Consider the following 21,867-nt stretch of genomic DNA (forward strand, 5'->3'; position numbering starts at 1 on the left):
TGTTATTATATGCATGAAAAGTGAACAAGTTCATTGCTGGAGTTATACAGTTTTGATAATAAATGTAAATGTGAAACCTTAAAATTGGCTTCCCTACCACTTGCGAATAATTGTACAGTAATTTGATAATACACATCGTTTAGTCGTAATCACCCACGTAATTTAGGGGCTTCAACTTCCAACCAATCCTATCATGTCGTTGTGGTTATCTTAATATTTCTAATCTCTCTTCCTATGCTCCGTCTCCGTCTCGTTCCATACAGATTTCCAGATGCGGCGTATAACTAAATTTATTCACCGATCGGAGCTCGCCGCGTGCGGTTGAACAAGAGTAGTGTGTCGCGTCGTTGATGGTGATGAACCGCAGGAACAACTCGTCGTCTTCAACATACAACATCGTCATACCGTGTGAATATTGATTATGGTGTAATAGAAATCTACGCCGCGCCGAATGTTTATACATGGTGATCTAACAACCGTAGTGAATGCGATCGCTCTAAAGTGTTGAGTCTAGAAATTTAAAGTGAATGTGACGAAGATGATCGCATAAGTTTCGAGAAGGAAGTCATTCCCAAAAAGTGTCGACAACTGCGGAAGAATTTGGTGAGAATAGAAGATAATCGTTTCAAGTGATCATATCGGTGTGGCACCAACGATAAACCGGCTGCCGTGAAAAGATGGCAATGAAAGAATGGATCTATCGGATGCAACCGGTGCAGTTGTACATTGTGCTGGTGCTGTCGATTTTGTACTTCTTGGTGCAGCTGTTCCTGAGCCACATCTCGCACGCACTGGTGCTGCTCGTGGATTCCTATCACATGCTGTGCAACATCATTGCCCTGACCGGATGTATCCTGACGATCAAGGTGAGTTTGCTTGCATTATTCAGGTGGGAAGAGATTTGGGATTCAAATGTTCTACGCATTTTGTGAACCGTTTAGACTTGTAGTAGGGTATTGGTTCCCTTCTTAAGCATGTGGCTCCCATTTTCATCCTACGTAAAACAAAGGAATGAAGCACTGTTTGTTTTGTTTCTTATTTTTGTATTTTTTGTTAGAAGTGAGCACCCATGAAAACAAAAAAACGGAATCAATCGGTACCGTAATCGCTTGTTTTCTGGATCTTGTCCTTTATCTTAAAAACTATTTTTAAAATTAAAGTTATCATTTTTTTTTTTTAATTCTGAGTTCCAAGATTACCACTAAGGTGGCCCACACTTAAATGAAAATCAAAAAATTAAAAAAAAAAAATGCCAAGTCTTACCTCCTTAATCGATTGTTTTGGACTCCCAGAAGCTACGTTCAAAAATTTTAGCGAAATCTATAAAGCCTAAGGGGGCGCTCAGCCAGCTTGAAATTTGTATGGGAAATCTTGGCCAAATGTATGCAGAAATCTCGTTTTCGAATTTTGACGCTAGATGGCGTTGTAAGCGTTAAATATTCAAGCCTTTTGGTACTTTTGTAGGTGACTATATGCCAAACAACTTTGTCGAAGACCGCAAAGTGATCCAACGTCTGTGAAAAAAGTTATACCCTAGGTAAAGTGAGGTGAAACATTATTGATATTTGTCCAGTACATGTAAAGGAATAATATCAATAATGAAATCTCAATACTTTGTCTCTCTTTGCCTAGGGTATATAGTCTAGTCATCTATAAAAGTACCAAAGGGTTTGAATATTGAACTTTTACAGCGCCACCTAGCAGCATAATTCGAAAACTCAAGATTTCTGCATACATTTAGCCAAGATTTCCCATACAAACATCAAGCTTGTTGAGCGCCCCCTTCGGCTTTATCGAATTTCGAACGTTGCTTCTAAGAGTCCAAAACAACTGATTAAGGAGGTAAGACTTGGCATTTTTCATTTTTTTTTGCTTTTCGTGGGCCACCCTAATAATCACACATATAAATATTTAATAAGCAACCATTGAACCTATCGACAACAGTCATACTCCAGCAAAAATGTGTTATTTTTAGAAAGGACTTGGAAGAAAAGAGATTTAAAAAAAATGTTCAATGCTGAATAGAGCTACTAAGTGTTTAAGTGATATTTTGTGAAGGACTTTGCTATGGAACTGCAAACAAAAGCTTCAGACACCCCAATGTAACAAGTTGATATGATAGGTAGTAGCATGGGACAGAACAAGACATTTCACTCCTGTATACTTTTCGAGTTCCATTCTGGCCCCATATCGACTGTGTAAAATTTCAGCTCGATTGGAGAAACTATATTCTAGCGCCAACTGTTTTAATTTTTCATTCAATTTACTATGGGGAAAATCACTTTTCCACTCAATGAAATCAAAAAGAAATCACTCAAAGAAAGATCACCACAGGTTGCCCCCTAACCCCTAAAAATAAACCGATGAATGATTTCTGTTAAAAATTGTTTCGAGGAACCAACCCTCCGCAAAACGATCTAAGGCATGAGGAAAAAGTTATTGACTGAAAACGGAATAGCATGGCAAAGCTGTATAACATGTAAGGAATAACAATAAATAATAAAATCTAGTCAGTTTATCGATTGGGTAAGGCTCAATAACTTTTTCCACGATTGTCGCATCGGTCTGCGCTTTTTAGAGGTCTGATTTCTCGTGAAGTTTCCTATAGGAAACACTATAGAAAAGATATCATGCTAAGTCGATTAGGGATCTAGGGTGGCCCCAAGAGATTTTTCTTTGGAGAAGTAATTTTTCCTCATATAGACCGTTCCAGAAATTATAAGCACACCTACGCATAGAAAATAATAATTTTCATAACAAACAATAACGTTTATATTTTTATGTTTTCATTAAGGTGAAACATCAAGAAATCCCTTTGCAATCTTGCATACAGGGGATAGACAAAATGTTCGGGACAGGCAAAATTTTCACTTTTCAAAAAATGTTCAAATAGTTGTAACTTTTCGAAAAGTGTATCAAATATTCTCAAATTTTTACTGTAAGTTCATTAACTAGTTGTGTAGCATTGGTCCCAATCGGATAATTTTTCCTTTTTCAAAAATCTTTATAACTTCGTGGAAAATGGCCCGATCTTTCCCAAATTTGGACCACTGATACCCAACTAGTTGATGAACTTACAGTAAAAATTCGATGCATTTTTCGAAAAGTTACAGCTAGTTGAACATTTTTTGAAAAGTGAAAATTTTGCCTGTCCCGATCATTTTGTCTATCCCCTTTACAAACTTTAGAGGCACAAATCTGACGAACGAAGCATCGAACCAAGCCACACTTGTTTATCCTGGCTTTGCTCTCTCTCTCTTCTTGGCGTAACGTCCTCATTGGGACAAAGCCTGCTTCTCAGCTTAGTGTTCTATGAGCACTTCCACAGTTATTAACTGAGAGCTTCCTCTGCCAATGACCATTTTGCATGCGTATATCGTGTGGCAGGCACGAAGATACTCTATGCCCAAGGAAGTCAAGGAAATTTCCTTTACGAAAAGATCCTGGACCGACCGGGAATCGAACCCGTCACCCTCAGCATAGTCATGCTGAATACCCGTGCGTTTACCGCCTCGGCTATATGGGCCCTTATCCTGGCTTTGCTTGCTTGCAAAAAGAGGCAGCTTTTTCTAATCGAGTGCATTTCTTTACGAATTTTTAAGATTGGTGCTCTGAAAACGTGAGAGGGGGTCCAAGTCGGCCATTGTGGCAGCCATATTTGTATTCTCTGAAGTTTCTTCTCAAAAGTATATTTTTCGATACATGTAACAACTTTTATACCCATAATGCTCGTTACAAAAAAAACAATTTTTTAACTCTTTGCACAAAAAACTTTTTTATACTTATGCTGAATTCAAGTACTATAAAATATTTTTTTCCAATTTTTTTCACAGCATCACTTTGAAAACATGTTTCTTGAGATACTTGATTAACGTTTTTTGAAAAATAGCATTCAGCCTGTGCTTACGGGCACTTTAAAATTTTGAGAAAACTTGCAAATTCAGCTCTTTTAATTTTTTCAAGAATGTGCCCACATATTTTGTAATTTTTAAACATGTTCCTACGACAATAAAAATATTTCAATTTACGCGTGGTGAAGCTTAGGCATTGCTTTCACTTATAATTAAATTAAATTGTAGTTTTACACATGCTCTAGTATAAATTTTGCTACTTGTTTCTGCTATTGTAAAAAATGGTTTTGGAAACAACGATTTTTGAATTAGAGTGGAAGTTTCAGGTCCAAAAGATTATATTAGAAACTAAACCAATGATTGTCCGATAGACATGTGTATTTACTGCCCTGAATGTATTTTTTTTTTCGTTTTTTATAGTGTAAACTTTTACATAGAAGAAAAAATGTTAAGCAAGGTTTTTCAAAAACAGTGCAATTTGTGCAAAACGTTTTCGAATAGTAAATCAACTTACTCTGCAACTTACAAACCACAAGTCAATGTAACTTTTGATAGCCGCTATTTGATGTTAATATATTAGAGCAGTATATGTGAGAAAATGAAGTTGATTCTTGCATTCATTCCTAAATGGCTGGGCTGCAAAGTTGTGCTTATAATTTCTGGAACAATCTATAGTAAATCGTATGAAAAACTAAGAATGGCGGGCGCTAAAGTAAAGTTTTTTTAAATCAATCCGAAATTCTGCACAGTATCAGGTATCAGAAGGCCGGCTCCAGAGGCACGTTATCCTCAATTTGGGACATTTGTGCCATTGCCAAAATAATAGCCTATTTCATCATCTACCTGAGGAAAAAGGAAGGAAATAAGGATAAGGATGGGGATAAGGACAGGTAGGGAAATAGGAAAAAAAATACCCTGGAAGAGGGTCTTAACGCATAAGCGCACCACAATGAGTTCAAACAGCGCCCTGAAAAGGGCACTGTAATAACGCATAAAGCGAAAGACAGCCTATAGCTCTTTAACACAGCGGGTTAAGGACAAGGTATTTGGAGTACATAGCTCAAAATTTCTAGAGCTCCGTTTTTTAGAACCGTTGAACGGATTTGGATGAAAATGCATCACGCTAATTGTTCAGTGGTTGTCAACAGCGTGATGCCTTTTAATCCAAATCCGTTCAACGGTTCTAAAAAACGGTGCTCTATAAATTTTGAGCAATGTACTCCAAATACCTTGTCCTTAAGAACAACAGAATATCCTGAAGATTCAGGTTTCTGAAGTCAGTTTCACTTAATAAGTGTTTACCGAATACTCGGAAACGCAAATGCGCAAAAACTGGACAGTTACATATCAAATGATACGAAGTTCAATAATCGGATTCACAGCTATCACATGCAAATGAATCAGCTTGCTGAATATTCGCCATGTGAAAGCTGAGACGGCAGTGGCCAGTCAATGCTTTGACCAGAATGCTGCAATTCTGCTTTGACATATTTGTAAGATACTGCGTCACCCTTGGAGATGGCTCAGTACAATACAATTTGGTTTGACGACATGATTCTAAACTATTCCAGTATTGTCTGTGTTGAGTAGCAGCCCAGGTGTGAATCTGAAGCTTTACCCAACACTTCGAAATCGGAATAGCTGGCACAGGGCCAATGAAGTCATGTGATGCTCCAGTGCGAGCTAACTCATCAGCCAATTCATTTCCAGCGATGGAAGAATGGCCAGGTACCCGTATAAGGTGAACAGCGTTTGCTGAATTCAGCTCCTCGATTTGAGTTCGACAAGCGATAACTACCTTCGACTTGGAGTTGGCCGAAGCAAGTGCTTTAATAGCAGCCTGGCTATCTGAACAGAAGTATATTACTTTGCCCATTACGTGCAGTTGAAGTGTCGATTGCACTCCGCACATAAGAGCAAAGATTTCGGCCTGAAAAACGGTGCAGTGTCTACCAAGTGAGTAAGACAGATACAGCCTTAACTCACGAGAATATGCACCAGCACCTGCTCGACCTTCGAGAAGGGAGCCATCAGTGTAACATACGATGCCGTCTGTAATTCTTCTTTCCAGATACCCAGATGTTCGCTCTTCCCGGGAAAATGTCCTATATGGGAAATTACAATCAATTGCAAGATCACTTGGAGCAAGGACAATTTTGTCTAAATTCACCAAAAGTGGAAACAACGAGATGTGTGTTGATGTGCGGTTCACAGGAGTTTCCTCTAGTAGACCGAGTACCCGTACACGGCAAGTGCAAGAAAGTGCTTCTTGTTTTAGATGAATGTGTAGTGGAGCAACGTCAAAGAGTGCTTTGAGCGCTGCCGTGGGAGTTGAAGAGAACATTCCAGATATCGCCATTAGGCACATCCTTTGGAGATGGCCTAACTTTGATTGGACCGTTCTCATTTCGCCCTTTTGCCTCCACACAAGACATCCACAGGCCAATATTGGCCGATTTCAGAATGAAAGAGACGAAAAGGTCGAACGCCATTACGCTTCCGCCTTTCCGTAAAAAGTTTTACTCGGATTATCCGAAAAGCCATATTGGCGACACCAACCCTCAACTACCTGAAGGGCACTTTGCATCAGGTCGAAAAGGGTACTGATGCACATACCGACTAACAATGTTAGATAGTCGTCGGCAAAACCATAAGTAGGAAAACCGCTATTATTGAGTTGCCTCAATAGCGTATCTGCTACGAGATTCCACAAAAGTGGTGATAAGACTATCTCTTGGGGGCATCCACAAACACTCAATTTCCTAATCGCCGCTTGACGCAATGTCGAGAAGAGATGTCGGTTTTTGAGCATTTGGTGAATCCAATTGGAAATCATTGGTGATATACCATGACCCCGTGCGGCTTCCAATATGGCACCGAAAGGCACGTTGTCAAAGGCACCCTCGATATCTAAGAAAACACCCAAGCAGGATTGCTTTTGAGCGAATGCTTTCTCGATTATCGTAAACAGCCTTGTGTAAAACAGTCACAGTTACCAGATTGGTAGGCATGTTGGTTCACATGAACAGTAATATCCCGCCAAGATTTGGGCATATACCCTGTAGCAAAACAGCAAACAAGTATTTTTTTCATAACATGTTTGAAATAATCAAATCCCTTCTGAAACAAAATAGGATAAATCCCATCTGCTCCTGGACATTTTAAAAGAACAAAGCTATTAAGTGCCCATTCAATCGATTCTATAGTTATGATATTCCGAGCCGAGGCCAGGGAATCATAACTACAAGAAAAGACATCAGGTTCATCCGAAGATGTGAAATCCACACATCCAGGGAAGTGTGTTCTGAATAAGGATTCCAGAACTTCCTCATCAGAGGAAGTCAGATAGCCATTTGGCAAATGAAGTTCGTTCACTCGGAAATCCTTAGATGTGGCAAGGATTTTGTTTAACCGACTGACTTCACTCAAACTGGAAACATTTGTACACTGGAACCTCTTTTTATGCACATGGCTGGGACTGCATAAATTAAAAATGTGCATAAATTTAAAAAAATGCATAAAAAGAGGGAAATTTATGCATAAATTAAGTTTGGGCTTTAATTAGAGAATCTAGTTCGTGAGAACAGGTCTTGCTCCTGGACAGCTGAAGTGGGGCTAAGGGGGTTTCCAGAAAGTTCCTAGAGAGCCCAAAAAGGGGGTTCCAAGGGGCTTCAGGGGCGTTTTAGGGGTTGTTTCGGGGGATTTGAGGAGCCTTTTAAGGGTGTTCTGTCAAGATTTTTTGGTGTTTTCATGGGATTACGGGGAATTCTGGGGTATTTCAATAGTATTAAGTGGGATTCAGGGGCGTTCCAAGGCGCTTTAGGGGCAATTCAAGGGATCTCTGGAGCCTTGCAAGAGGTTTGAGGGGCGTTTTAAGATATTGCAGAGTCTGCTCTGAAACTTCCTGAAATGCCTCAAAAATCCCCCTTAAAGCCCCGGGGACTTCATGTAACGCCCCTAAGAGGCTTCGAAACTCCTGAGAACTCCCCCGTAACGCTGACGTAACGCCTCTGAATCCCTCGAAAATGCTTTGAAACGTCTTGAAATGCCTCCAAAATCCCCTTTACACCCCTCGGACCCCATGTAACGCACCTGAGACACTCCGAACTCCCCGAAAACTCCTCCGTAACGCCTCTGAATCCCAACGAAGAGGCTCTGAAAATGTCTCCAAAATCCCCCTTAAACCCCCTCGGTCCTCATGTAACGCACCTGAGGAGCTCCAAACCCCCCGAAAACTCCTCCGTAACGCTTTCGTAACGCCTCCTTATTCCGCAAAAAAAATGCTCTGAAACGTCCAGAAATGCCTTCAAGAATCCCCTTAAACCCCCTCGGACCCCATGTGACGCACCTGAGAGGCTCCGAACCCCCCGAAAACTCCTCCGTAACGCTTTCGTAACGCCTCTTAATTCCGCAAAAAATGCTCCGAAACGTCCTGAAATGCCTTCAAAATCCCCCTTAAACCCCCTCAAACCCCATGTAACGCACCTGAGAGGCTCCGAACCCCCCGAAAGCTCCTCCGTAACGCTTTATTAACGCCTCTTAATTCCACAAAAAATGCTCTGAAACGTCCTGAAATGCCTTCAAGAATCCCCTTAAACCCCCTCGGACCCCATGTGACGCACCTGAGAGGCTCCGAACCCCCCGAAAACTCCTCCGTAACGCTTTCGTAACGCCTCTTAATTCCGCAAAAAATAATGCGAAACGTCCTGAAATGCCTTCAAAATCCCCCTTAAACCCCCTCAAACCCCATGTAACGCACCTGAGAGGCTCCGAACCCCCCGAAAGCTCCTCCGTAACGCTTTATTAACGCCTCTTAATTCCACAAAAAAATGCTCTGAAACGTCCTGAAATGCCTTCAAAATCCCCCTTAAACCCCCTCGGACCCCATGTAACGCACCTGAGAGGCTCCGAACCCCACGAAAACTCCTCGTAACGCTTTAGTAACGCCTCTGCATCCCACCGAAAATGCTCTAAAACGTCTTGAAATACCTCCACAATCCCCCTTAAACTCCGTCGGACCCCATGTAACGCACCTGAGAAGCTCCGAACACCCTGAAAAATCCTCCGTAACGCTTCCATAACGCCTCTGAATCACGCCGAAAATGGTCTGAAACATCCTGAAATGCTTCAAAAAATCCTCCTGAACCAAAACTCATAAAAACGCCTCCGTAACGCCTCTGAAACCAGCCTAAATTGCTCTGAGACTTCCTGAAATTACTCCGAAACCTCGTTAAGACCCACTTGGACCCCATGTAACGCACATGAGACCTTCAGAAACACCCAAAAACGAAACTGTAACCTTCCTTTGCTTTCCTCTGTAAACATCCCTTGGCCATCGTTGCAAAAGTTCCTGTCGCTATTAAATATTCTCATGCACAATCAGTGATGGAAAACAGTGAGGAATGCAGCTGAATAGACACAAACGCAAAGCTATCCTACTCGTGAATAACAGAAGCCAGAATATATTCGCACTTCCGTCACTCGCGAGCTAACGAAGCTGGTCGCACTCGTGATTGATTCGCGAAGCAGCTCTGAACATTTTTCAATTTTGTGAAAAAACGAATTTACACGGCCGACAGATTAACTTTTCAGGAACAATAAAGCACAAAACACTACTATCTGATGGATAATTACTTGTTTTGCTATTAAAATCGCACTAAAATGCAATTCCCGCATCTCCACTTGTTCTTCGCGAATAAAAATTCTTGAGTGTTTTTGTTTTTGTTTTGCTTCATACTCGTGAAGCAAGCGGGTGCGAATAAACTCACACACGGCTTACTCTCGGCACCGTGAGTAAACCGTTTGTTGCTTTTACACTCGCGAGTTGATTCACGATGAGAGTATTTCCATCTCTGTGCACAATATTGGTTCTGATTAGCTTTCCCTCTTTTTATGCAGGGCATAAAAAAGGTGCATAAATTAAAAGTGCATAAAAATAACATGCATAAAAAGAGGTTTTAGTGTACAAAGATTTTTCCAGCCGGATTGTTCATCAGACCGGAGAGCTTTCGTGTAGGCCTTGCGATCCGACCTGAAAGCCTCCGTACCAGCCGAACGTCGTCTGTTCCAACTCTTACTACATTGTTTCCTGAGTTTCGCCAGATCAGAGTTCCACCAAGGGGTTCCTCACAGACCGTAGAGGGCATGCTTCTTCAAAAGCTTCCATGATGAAGGTCGTTGTAGTATCAACGGCATCATCTAAATCTTCATAAAGCTAGTCTCGCCAGAATGGGGGAGTCACATACTGTAACTCAGGATCTCTATTCATCAATAATAGATGGTCTTGAGTTCAGTCGATACCAAGGTATCTCAGTGACAAATATGTTACTGAGATAACTTGCGTACCTTACAACAAAAGGGTATATCACAATAGTTCTAAAATCTGGACGCAGTGATCTTCACCCGACAAACGAGAGAATCATCTAAATCACTTGGAGTGTCAATGGATGGTGAATATCCATGAAATTTGGCCGCAACCACATCAGTAAAAAGATCCCAGTTTGTTGACCGGGGATTCCTGAAACGCAATGTTTGCGAAGTAACATTTAAATGTTCCAAAAAGATGTAGCAATGGTCAGATAAAGATTCTTCATCTGACACGCTCGAGGCATGACACGCGAGTTTGCCATTTCATGTTTACTGAAAGTAGCAAACACCGGGTTCACAACGTTTCCTAGATAGAAATTGCCCTTACAGAAGTAAGGTTCTTGGACCAAGGTCACTTGGGCTGTACCATTTTGCATAAGTCTGCAAAGGTTGATTGTTGCTGTTCTTTTATGCTGAAGATTGATCTGAGCTATCCTGACCGTAGCCACTACCCAAACTAGGAAAGATTGAACTCTTCGCAACAACAGCACAACAAAACCACACTGAAAATATTTTGCTGGTAATCAGCAAACTTTGCTGATTTTTTGCGTGCTTATTGAATTCAGCAATACAAATTACTGAGTATCAGCAATTATTTCTCAACTTGCCGAACCATCCAACAATTTTGACAGTTGATCAGCAACGTTGTGCTGAAATTCAGCAAAAACGTTGCTGAAATTCAGCAATTTCTTTTGCTGATTTTTTGCGTGCTGGAAGCATTTCAAAAATTTTGGAGTGCAGATCGGTAGTGATTGGAAAACGCTAAAGGCAAGGATACACAGAATACTATGTGTAAATCGCATAATGCGAAACCATATAGGTGAAAATTTAAACTAATTAACAACATCTTTTAAATCTCGCCCTTATTTAGCCTCAAGTGAGACTAACGAAGCTGATTGTCTCGGAGAAACTCAAGGTACACTGCACCATTGCTCCGGTTAGCGCAGTAAGGGCTACATACTGTGGAGGGCGCCCTGGTACTCCACAGGCTCCGTTTGCGATTAGGTTTTTATTAGACCCTTCCTAGCCATTCATTCCTTGGCACGGTAAGCATAAAGCCGCATCACAATGGGTCACCTGCGGCCGCACCGGTACGATCTAGAGCGACTAAAGCAACCCTAGTAGCACACATGTTCTAGAAAAGTATATGCAACTCTTATATGACCAAAATTAATATAAACTTACGGCAGTGTCGCTGGCAATTGGGTCGACCAAATTTTAAGATAAGAGCGTAATATAACCTATTAACTTTCAACGAACTTAGCTAAAAAATCTAGAAAACAAAGTTATTAGGTTAATGAACTCTTGATGTCATAGACCAAAAGCTTGCGGTCACTATCGTAAAACATGGAAAAGTGATTTGTTGATATCTTTGTCATCTTTCATTCAATTTTAATTCTTCTTGGCTTATTTGAAAAATAACGATTGGTACTCACTGCTTAGTATTTTACACACTAAAACATAACGTAAAATTGCCTATTCTTTGAAATGTGTTAACATTATGTAACATTTTTATGTATAAAAATCGTTGAATAGGTTTAAATAAGTTAAGTTAAATTAACGTAAATGTTGTTAATTATCTTTGAAATGAGCAAAAAAGAATTGAAATTGCACTGTAGATGACGAAGTTATCATCAAATCACTTTTCATTTTTACGAAAGTGACCCCAAACTTTTGGCTGGTACATCATATTGAGGGGGTGATATTTGGTCGATGAGTTTTTCAGATGATCATCGTAACGGTACTATAAAAAAAAACGATTCGAAATAATCGCGTTCAAAGTTTTGAGCTTTACCTTGTCCTTTTGGAGGGCGCGCGCTACAATACCAGACATAAAGGTCGGATGCTGTTTAGATGTCATTATTGGACTGTTAGCATTAATGCAAATGTTTGTATGTAGTCTGATATTCATATGACCACAATGAATGTCGTACAAATTGATTTAACCTTCCGTCAGTCGCGCAGTTGGCCACCACGCTATTGCTGAATACAAAAAGCGAGATTTTTCAACGTGTTGTACAAAACACAACAGCGCGAGGGTTAAATTTCATTGATTACGCCAACAATTACACTAGTTTACAGCATTATTGAGCTCGGTAAGCTGATGATCAATTTTTGGTGTAGAATCACCCTGAGTTCTACAACGCGAAGAAAAAAAAATACAATAGAGCGTAAATTTGTTCGACTTTCCATAAATACATGGTATGAAAATAATTTTTGTTCTATTTTAAGCAAAGTCGCTCACTTCATACATCTCATTCTGCGTAATAAAAGATCCGATTGAGCTGAAATTGTTTTACTGCTACTCGCCTATGATATTCTAAAGAAATGTTGAGAAATAATTTTTAAATTGTTTTCTCTTATTGAAAAAAATACCTTCAAATATTTTTGGAAATTTTGCTGAAATTTAAGGAGATCGTCCCTTAAACATGCCAATTTCTTGAATTTCATCAATTTGGCACAAAACCTGCATTCAGAGGATCGGTATTATATTCAGCTTTTCATTTACTTATGGAAAAAAAATTAAAATTTATTGAACAAAACGCAAGATATTGTAATTTTAGTAAAATCCATATTTTTAAAAATTGTGAAACTCAATATAGAGCTAAAACTTAAAAACGATTGTACTTAAAATTAAAATTGTTTGAAGCATGGCTTCGAAACCAGCGCTAAATTGTGCTTAAAAAATTTTGGTCATTAACAGAAGTTCACGACATTCATTTTATTTTGTATACTAGTGTTACTTTACTATAGTATACTCCATACAGCCCCATGGGGTGATCAGTCCAATCTTCCACGACGATCAAGTGCAATTCGTGCCATTGAAAATGAAATTGATTGTCACAAAGGCCATTGACTATAGCATAATAGTCCCCGCGGTAATAGCCATCGCGACTGCCATTATTAGCGTCTATCATCCGTTTAGTCCGGGCCGGTACGGTGCACGTCGACGTCGGCATTCGATGGTAGCCGGTGTAGTGTCACTTACTTATTGGTAATAGGACGCTTCCCTGTCCGGTATACGTCGTATACCTGCCAACGTATTAACAAACAACAATCATCCTATTCTTTACACAAGCCACTCTCCAGTTCCTCCTGAATAAAATGATCGCGCACATCGATGTCGTGACGAATATGTCACGTAACTGTCTGATATGGCAGTGAAATGGTTATTCGTTTAAAATTTCCGGTCGGCTTGAATTGAGTCGTACAAATTCAAGGTTAAGCATTCCACGGTTTATAAGTAAGTAGTAACAGCCCAAACAGCACACATGTCACAGAAAAGTTACGGCAGCACAATTCTTGGTTGCACAGAAGTCACTGTAACTTACTCCTATCACAATGGTAGATAGTCAGTGAAACTTTATTAACGAGTTTTTCAACCCGGGCTAGTTCATCTCGGAACCCACACTTTACTTTCCTTCCGAAGGAAGAACTCACATTTTGTGAGTTTGTCGGAAGTGGGATTCGATCCGATGTCCTCGGCGTGAAAGTCACTTGATCTAACCATCACACCACTCTACAGAAGTAAAGATGTGTATTCTTCTTTTTACTTGGCGTAACGTCCTGACTGGAGCAGAACCTGCTTTCTAAATTTGTTTTTTATATAAATGAGACATTCCTTTACCAATTGATTATTTTTGTATTCGCATATCATGTGGCAGACAGGAAGATACTCGTCACCTAAGGAAACCAAGGACCGTTTAGGAATCGAGCTCAGGCTTTTGATGAACATCAACGCGTTTATCGTTCTGATTGATTAGTTGAATCACAGGATTCCATTTGATAACTGAATACACCATGCTGTCAGAATTACCTCGTTTTATGGCATTTTACCAACTCCAACATCTTTATCACGTTATTCAGTGTGCTGATAAGAACTGCTTTTTTAAAAGGTGGAATAACCCCCCAACCCCCAACACTGATTATCGTGTCCACAATATGCTTTCCACAGCACAAGCGATTGGTTCTTCGTGGAATTGTTGATTAAGCGGATTTCATGGTAATTCTACGTTTTATTACAGAATAAATGTCCTGCCAATAAGTTCTATGTCTAACATTTCATCCGATTTCAATAATCCGGAAATATTCATTGAAATCGCCAGCTGGCGGTTTGTATCCAGCAAAAGGGAAGAAGGGGGTGGAAGCATTTAGAGAGATAATAAATGCCCGTCAAGATAATGATATGCACAATTTGATGGATGACCGTAATTAGCACCATTAAAGCCATCAGTCAGTGGATCGCGCACACTTTGCAATGATAATGAAATCTTGGTGACCGTAAATCAGTGCCTTTCCAATGTAAATATTGTTGCGGGTTTCTGGACGTTACCGGACAATGATTGGATTCGTTATGTTGAATGTAGTGACAGGCAAGATTCGATATAATCTGATATACTGGTTATATTTTGAACTTATAACTATAGAAAATGTTTTTGAATGATGCGATTAACATACATTTTTGAACCAATCAAACTAACTCTTGGTGTCTTGTGGCTACCGCTTCTGATTCGTATGCAGAAGGTCCTGAATCCCTGGCCCGCCCTTGTCCTTCTACTTTATAACTTTCTATCTACTTTCTCTCTTCCTCTTCTCTCCATAAAAATGGTCGAACTTTGGCTCTCCAGAATTCTTAGATTCCCCAACAAAACAGCAATTATTTTTCCTCATTTGAAAGGTTTATTGCCTATTTATCTTTTGATTTCTAGCTTTGGCTACCTAGATAAATCAGAAATAAAAATATTGCGACAGATAAAACTTTTTCATGTTTTACGGTTTTTGTCCACTTTTTGTTCACCTCGATGTGATAAATCTCACAGGTAAGGTAAACAAAAGTTTGTTTGCACTCATACAAGTACAAGCAATGGCTGAATTATTAAAACAGTTTACATCACATAAAACAAAGTTTTAACCCTTTATAAGGCCGAGAAAACTAGAAGAGTTGTCATCGCATACTATTATGCAAATGATTATATACATGATTACATGTACAAAGCAATTTTTGTTTGAAAGAAACTTTCAAAAATCTAGGTGGCAATATAGTTGCCACTGCCCGTTTAGGCCAAAAACGCTGGTGGCAATATAGTTGCCACTGCCCGTTTAGGCCACCAGCGCTGGTGGCAATATTCTTGCCACTGCCCGTTTAGGGTACTTTTCTTCTTTTGACTTCGACAAAAAGCCGGAAAAGAGATTTTAAAGTGGATTGGGGCTTAACCCATAATATAAAGGGTGAGTCGTTAATTATTGTGCCACCCTACCTTCAAGTGATTCGCAAATTGTCTACAGTTAACGAAATGAAACCAAATTTTTACTGTAGTTTCGTATATGTATGTATTTCAACTTTTTGGTATAGGTTTAAATTTAGGATGCGTTTTAGTGAAATTCACGACATTTTCAATTGACGCCCTCCATGTGGACATGTTCAGGCTCAACTTGCAACAAATAATTAAAGCTCTCTGGTTTGTTTATGCGCATCGTGCCTGGTTTTCACCCAGCTCCAAGCTTATGTTTCACTGACAATTGTTCCTGAAACCTATTGACGAACATTAAGATGATCCGATAATGTATAATCATCAATTGTTCCAAGGCGCTATACCATGATTTTAGATTTTAGCATGTGATTGTACAACATCGTTTTTAGAACTGTGAACTAAATTTATTCTATATCGAGCGGAATCTCACTGATAACTGCTCAATTCATTTTATGTAAACAATAGACTCTAAGGAGAAACTGTACAAAATTTGGTTGATTTTGGTGAAGTAGGAAAAAAGTTATGTTAGTTTGAAAATGGCACAATAATTATCGACTCACCCTTTAAACTGTGTAGTTCAGCTCATGTCAACCCAGAATTTAATTATTTCTTAAAATATTTACCAAATCTATAATTTGACAATAAGTTTGAGCTAATTTTCTTCACGCGGTAAAAATTAGCCATTTTTGAGACTACAAATGGCTCCTAAATTGTTGTTAAGGCTTTGTTTAGTACCAAAAAAATACCAGGCGTTGTTAGTAGTCCCAATTTTGCGTAACCAAAAAAAAAAGTTCAAAATAAATTGTTATAAAACAGAAAAAAATTCAAACAGTAGGTGGCAATATAGTTGCCACTGCCTTATAAAGGGTTAACAGATGTAAAAAATATGCAAAACTGTTAACGCTCAACAGCACAATTGGGCTGGTGCGTCACGAAAGGGATATGGAAAAAATGGGAAATGCGATTACATTCGATCAGATTATAAAGTTTTTTTAGGTGCCATTTGTAGTCCAAAATAACTGCAAAGCTTGTGCACGATCGTTCTATGGTCTACTTTTTGCGCCTCGTGTTTAAAGTTTGTTGAAATGTTACATGGAAATGCAATGCTTTCTGCATTTTTTTTCGCGAGGCTCAATTTTTTTTCTGAAACCATCTCATCGATTAAGTTTAAATATACATACCTAGCATAGAATGAGTTGATTAACTTGGTCGATGCATATGAAAAATAAGGTGGGAGCCTAGGATTCTTTCCTAAGGGAACTCAAACGGAGTAAGCCTAGGCGCGGCCTTTAAGTACGTTCCTGACCTATGTCCAGCTTAGGCAACTACACTGTGGTGCATAATTGATCGGACAAACGCCGATTTTCATACAAAATGTCCAAGTTTGAGATGCTGTAACTAAGGTTTGCTTTGGTGGATTGTGCTCAATTTTTGACACGGAACTACGAATATGCTGAATTTTGTGTATACAATGTATAAAATGTTTTCATTCACAGGTCAGGGCGTGGCAAGGCGTTGAAAATATTGCAAAAGTGATCGGACAGCGGTACCCCTTTGATTTACACGCGTGCCGCTGTCCGATCACTTTTGCAATATTTTCAACGCCTTGCCACGCCCAGACCTGTGAACGAAAACATTTTATACTTTGTATACACAAAATTCAGCATATTCGTAGTTCCGTGTCAAAAATTGAGCTCAATCCACCAAAGCAAACCTTAGTTACAGCATCTCAAACTTGGCCATTTTGTATGAAAATCGGCGTTTGTCCGATCAATTATGCACCACAGTGTAACTGGGTGGAAGTAGGTGAACACTCCTGATTAACGCTGATCCGGCTCTGAGCCCAGTTCCCATAAGGGCCTGGGCCAACCCTCGGGTGGCCTCCCTCTTTGCATAGATAACCATCAGGATCATTGGCGACTTCTTCATTTGCAGTGAGGGATAGCGGCTATAAGGCGGACCCAACAGAAATGGCTATCAAATCCATGAACAACAACAATGCGATCGAGAGTGGAGAGGTAGAGGGAACGGCGTTGAACCCATTCGCCCGAGGAGGACTGGCGAGATCGCCACTACGAGGGGCTGGCGTCCCCACCAGCGAGCAGGAGGCAGGAGGAGCACGAGGTGGCGCAGCACCAGCCGAAGAGGCGCAGATGACCGGCGTGGACCTCACGCGGGCGCTGAACCGCAACAGGAGCGGACTACCAAAATGTTGGTAGTTGCCGAACAACTGGACGAGCTGATAGGCTACACGAGCAGTCGGACTAACTATATCTAAAGATCTAAATTACCGATTGGTATTACCACCAGCAAGGACCTGAAACAGGCCTGCTGAAGCTCCGCGAATCGCTGGCTCTGGCCAAGAAGGAGTATGACCTCCTGGTCGAAGAGCGGAGTGCGGCTGATGCGAGCAGGGAGGATGAGCGGTCCACCCAAACGGACACTCTGAAACCGTGCAGTTCGCCGGAGTAGTAGCGGAGACGTCGAACTGCCGTATGGCTTAAGCTGCATGGTCGGAACCTGCCAAGGAGACACGGCCCAAGAAGCGTCTGGCAGAGGCGGGCGGAAAGCAAAAGAGAGATAATGCTAGTTCTGAAGCAGAAGGCGGCCAAGAAAGACACCTCCTGCAAAGCACTAGCTCAATATATACTGGGCGAAAAAATGCATGTGAGAGCCCCAACGGCGGAGGCGACCTCCAGTGTAAAAACATGGACGAGATCACCGACACAGAAGAGCTCGCAGCCGCACTTGAGCAGCAGCGCGAGCTAGTGAATAAGGCGACTGCAGTCGGTAAGATCAAAGTAGGCTGGTCAGTGTACCCGCTCAGCATGTACGCTCTAGGCTTCGCGCAATAACGTGTAGAGGCCCCGACAGGAGCAAACTCTACAGGAAGTGCAGAATAGAAGGTCACATCGCCAGGGAATGCAACTCGGCACCAAAATGTCTGAAATGCACGACGAACAAGGGTCACATAACGGACGGGCCTAAATGTCCAGGCACGCGAGAAGGTCGAACCAACCGACGATAATGCAGATTACACAGCTAAACCTGATCCACTGTGTTATATCCGAGCAGCGATTCTGGCAGCACTGGAGCTGTCAACCGCACGAGCGCAACCACTCGTGCCAACCTGCCAACCACAACAACTTCCGCAACGGGACCACACCGTAGTGAAAAGATCACTCTGTACCACCATTTCGAAGAGTAAAGACGAATAAAGTTGTAAGTTTGTAGTTACGCGTTTTGCCTCTCTAAATTACAATTCCGCCGGTCCGAATTCGGTTCTCCCGGTAGTTCCTCCGCCCAGTACATAATAGTTTGGCGACGAGAAGTTCGGAGCTGCGCGAAATTCCGGTATTTGTGTGCTGAAAAGTTTCGACATCGCGTTCGGCTGGCTGCTGCATTTTTTTTCCATGGTGGATCCACGAGTCGGTGGAGCTGGCGGCGGGGCGGCTGCGGCTGCTGCTGTCGGTGGCGTTGCTGTGGTGCCGGTTACTTTCACGTTCGAGCCGTTCAATGCTGCGACATCGAAGTTTGACCGATGGTTGGAGCGGCTGCAAGTTTCTTTCCGGATTTACCACGTTCCAGACGCCGACAAACGCGATTACCTGCTTCATTACATGGGCGGTGCTACCTACGATGTGCTCTGCAACAAGCTGAAGAACGAAAAGCCCGAAACAAAAACGTTCGACGAACTTGTGGCTCTCCTGAAGGACCATTTCAGTCCGGTTCCTTTAGAAATTTTGGAAAATTTCAAGTTCGCGAGCCGCAAGCAGTTGGAGCACGAATCCCTGAGCGAGTACCTGATGGATTTGGAGAAACTCGCCCAAACATGCAACTTCGAGGACCACTTGGACAAAGCCATCCGGAACCAGTTCGTTTTCGGAATCCGGAACCGTGTGATACAGTCGCGGCTACTGGAAATTCGGAACCTGACGCTGGCGAAGGCAAAAGAAATCGGATTCGGAATGGAGATGTCTCACCGCGGAACCGACGAAATGCATGGTTCCCGATCGAAGAGCGAGGTGCAGCACATCGAGCACGGATCCAAGAAGACGAGAAAGAAGAAGAGTTTCCAGTCGTCAAGTCAAGCTAGTTCTCACCACCAACCAAGCAAATCGGATGGACGGAAGAAGCAGTGCTTTCGCTGTGGGGACTCAGACCACTTCGCGGACAAGTGCAGGCACAAGTCGACTGTCTGCAACAGCTGTAAGAAGAAGGGGCACCTGGAGAAGGTGTGCCTCTCGAAGGCCAAGGAGAAGAAAGGGACGGATGATGCACACCACCTGGAGGAGCCGTGCGTCATCAAGGACGTTTTTCATCTGAGCGCGGTTCAAGGTCTTGCGGGTAAGTTTCTGTTGAATTTGACGATTAATCACAGAGAGCTCACATTCGAGGTCGACACCGGATCGCCCGTATCCCTCATAAACGTACGTGACAAACGACAATACTTCAATGACCTGGACATTCTCCCCACGACTACACGGCTCGTAAGTTACTGCGATAATGATATCGGTGTACAGTCCCGATTCGTTCGTTGGCGGCTCGTTAGATGGGCTGTCTCGATGGTTGGATGTTCGCTAGCTGGGGCAAAACCCAATTAAAAAGCACTGTCAATGTCAAAATCGATGTCAAAACGAGTTTGACGTCTGACCGTCGTCGCATCGCAGCTCCTGTATACAGACCGTTTGCGCAAGTATGTGAGTGTTTCGTGACGTATTTCTCGTCACTTGCGTGTGTCTAGAGCATTTCGATCAGTTGTCAGTTGCCCCAACGAACGAACACGATTCGCTAATCGGGGCGCAGTCGTGACCCAACGAGCGAATCCTCACTGTACTCGGTAAAATTATGGTAAATGTTGTTGCCAATGGTGAGGAGCTCACACTGCCTCTGCACGTCGCAGAATCTAGCAGGCATCCCCTGCTGGGACGCGATTGGTTACTTGCCATGAATTTGGATTTCAATCGCGTATTCAGACCCGGTACACATTCGGTTTCTTACTGTGGCGGCAAGGATCAATCCACCGCCAGTGCGTTAAATGCTTTGCTTGACAAGTTCTCACATATTTTCGATGAACGTGTGGGTAAAATTGAGGGTGTACAAGCTTCGTTGACAGTTCGTAAAGATACAAAGCCAGTCTACGTGAAGGCAAGGCCAGTTGCATTTGCGGTACGGGACGCGGTCGATAAAGAGATTGACCAGTTTGTGGGTGATGGCATCTGGGAAAGGGTGGACCACTCAGAGTGGGCCACTCCTGTCGTTGCAGTGAGAAAGGCTGGCGGTAGGGTACGATTGTGCGGTGATTATAAAATCACATTGAATCCGCACTTGCTTATTGATGACCATCCTCTTCCTACAGTTGAAGAACTGTTTGCGACTGTCGCCGGGGGAGAGACGTTCTCTAAACTTGATTTGTCTCAAGCCTATTTGCAACTTGAGGTTCGCCCGGAAGATAGGGACTTGCTTACGTTGAGTACCCATAGGGGTCTTTTCCGCCCTACCAGGCTTATGTACGGCGTTGCCTCCGCCCCGGCCATATTTCAGCGTTTTATGGAAGAAATCCTCCAAGGTATACCCGGCGTTACCGTCTTTATTGACGATATTCGTGTCACTGGGCCGGACAGTAAAACGCATTTGCTTCGACTCGAGGAGGTGCTGAAGAGGTTGGAAAAGTACAACTTGCGTGTCAATAGGGACAAGTGTGACTTCTTCTCAGATCGGATTGAGTATTGCGATTACATGGTCGACAAGGCGGGTATCCATAAGCTGCGCGATAAGGTTGATGCGATACAAAACATGCCGGTTCCGAAGAATAAAGAACAAGTCCGGTCCTTTGTTGGGCTGATTACATACTATGGTCGGTTTTTCCCAAACCTTAGTACGATTTTGTATCCGCTCAATAACTTGTTGAAAGATGACGTGCCTTTTGTCTGGAGTAAGGAGTGTGAGAAATCGTTCTTGTACGTCAAGAAGGAAATGCAGAGTGACAGGTTCTTAGTCCACTATGATCCGTCGCTTCCGGTGGTTCTGGCTACCGATGCATCCCCGTATGGTATCGGGGCGGTCCTCAGTCATCAGTACCCTGATGGAACTGAGCGACCTTTGCAGTACGCCTCACAGACTCTTACCCGTACGCAGCAAAAATATTCGCAGATTGACAAGGAAGCTTATTCGATCATTTTCGGTGTTCGCAAGTTTCACCAATACCTCTACGGTCGCAGGTTTACCCTTGTCACGGATAACAAGCCCATTAGTCAGATTTTCTCAGAATCCAAAGGACTCCCAACCATGTCCGCAATGCGCATGCAACACTATGCGGCATTTCTACAGGCTTCCGACTATAGGATCCGCCATCGCCGGTCATCCGATCATTTCAACGCCGATGCCATGTCCCGATT

The 21,867-nt window shown here is 42.1% G+C and overlaps 1 protein-coding gene across 1 annotated transcript in view; it reads left to right on the forward strand.

Moving 5' to 3' along the window:
* LOC134284301 (calcium/manganese antiporter SLC30A10-like) overlaps positions 1-21,867 on the forward strand; it is a 365,099-nt gene that overhangs the window by 307,741 nt on the left and 35,491 nt on the right. Inside the window, exon 2 of the mRNA XM_062843100.1 lies at positions 264-866. Coding sequence (XP_062699084.1) covers positions 678-866 — 189 coding nt within the window. The 5' untranslated portion in view covers positions 264-677. The remainder of the gene's footprint in view (positions 1-263; positions 867-21,867) is intronic.

Source organism: Aedes albopictus, chromosome 3 (genome assembly GCF_035046485.1).
Source record: "Aedes albopictus strain Foshan chromosome 3, AalbF5, whole genome shotgun sequence".
Taxonomy (NCBI): Eukaryota; Metazoa; Arthropoda; class Insecta; order Diptera; family Culicidae; genus Aedes; species Aedes albopictus.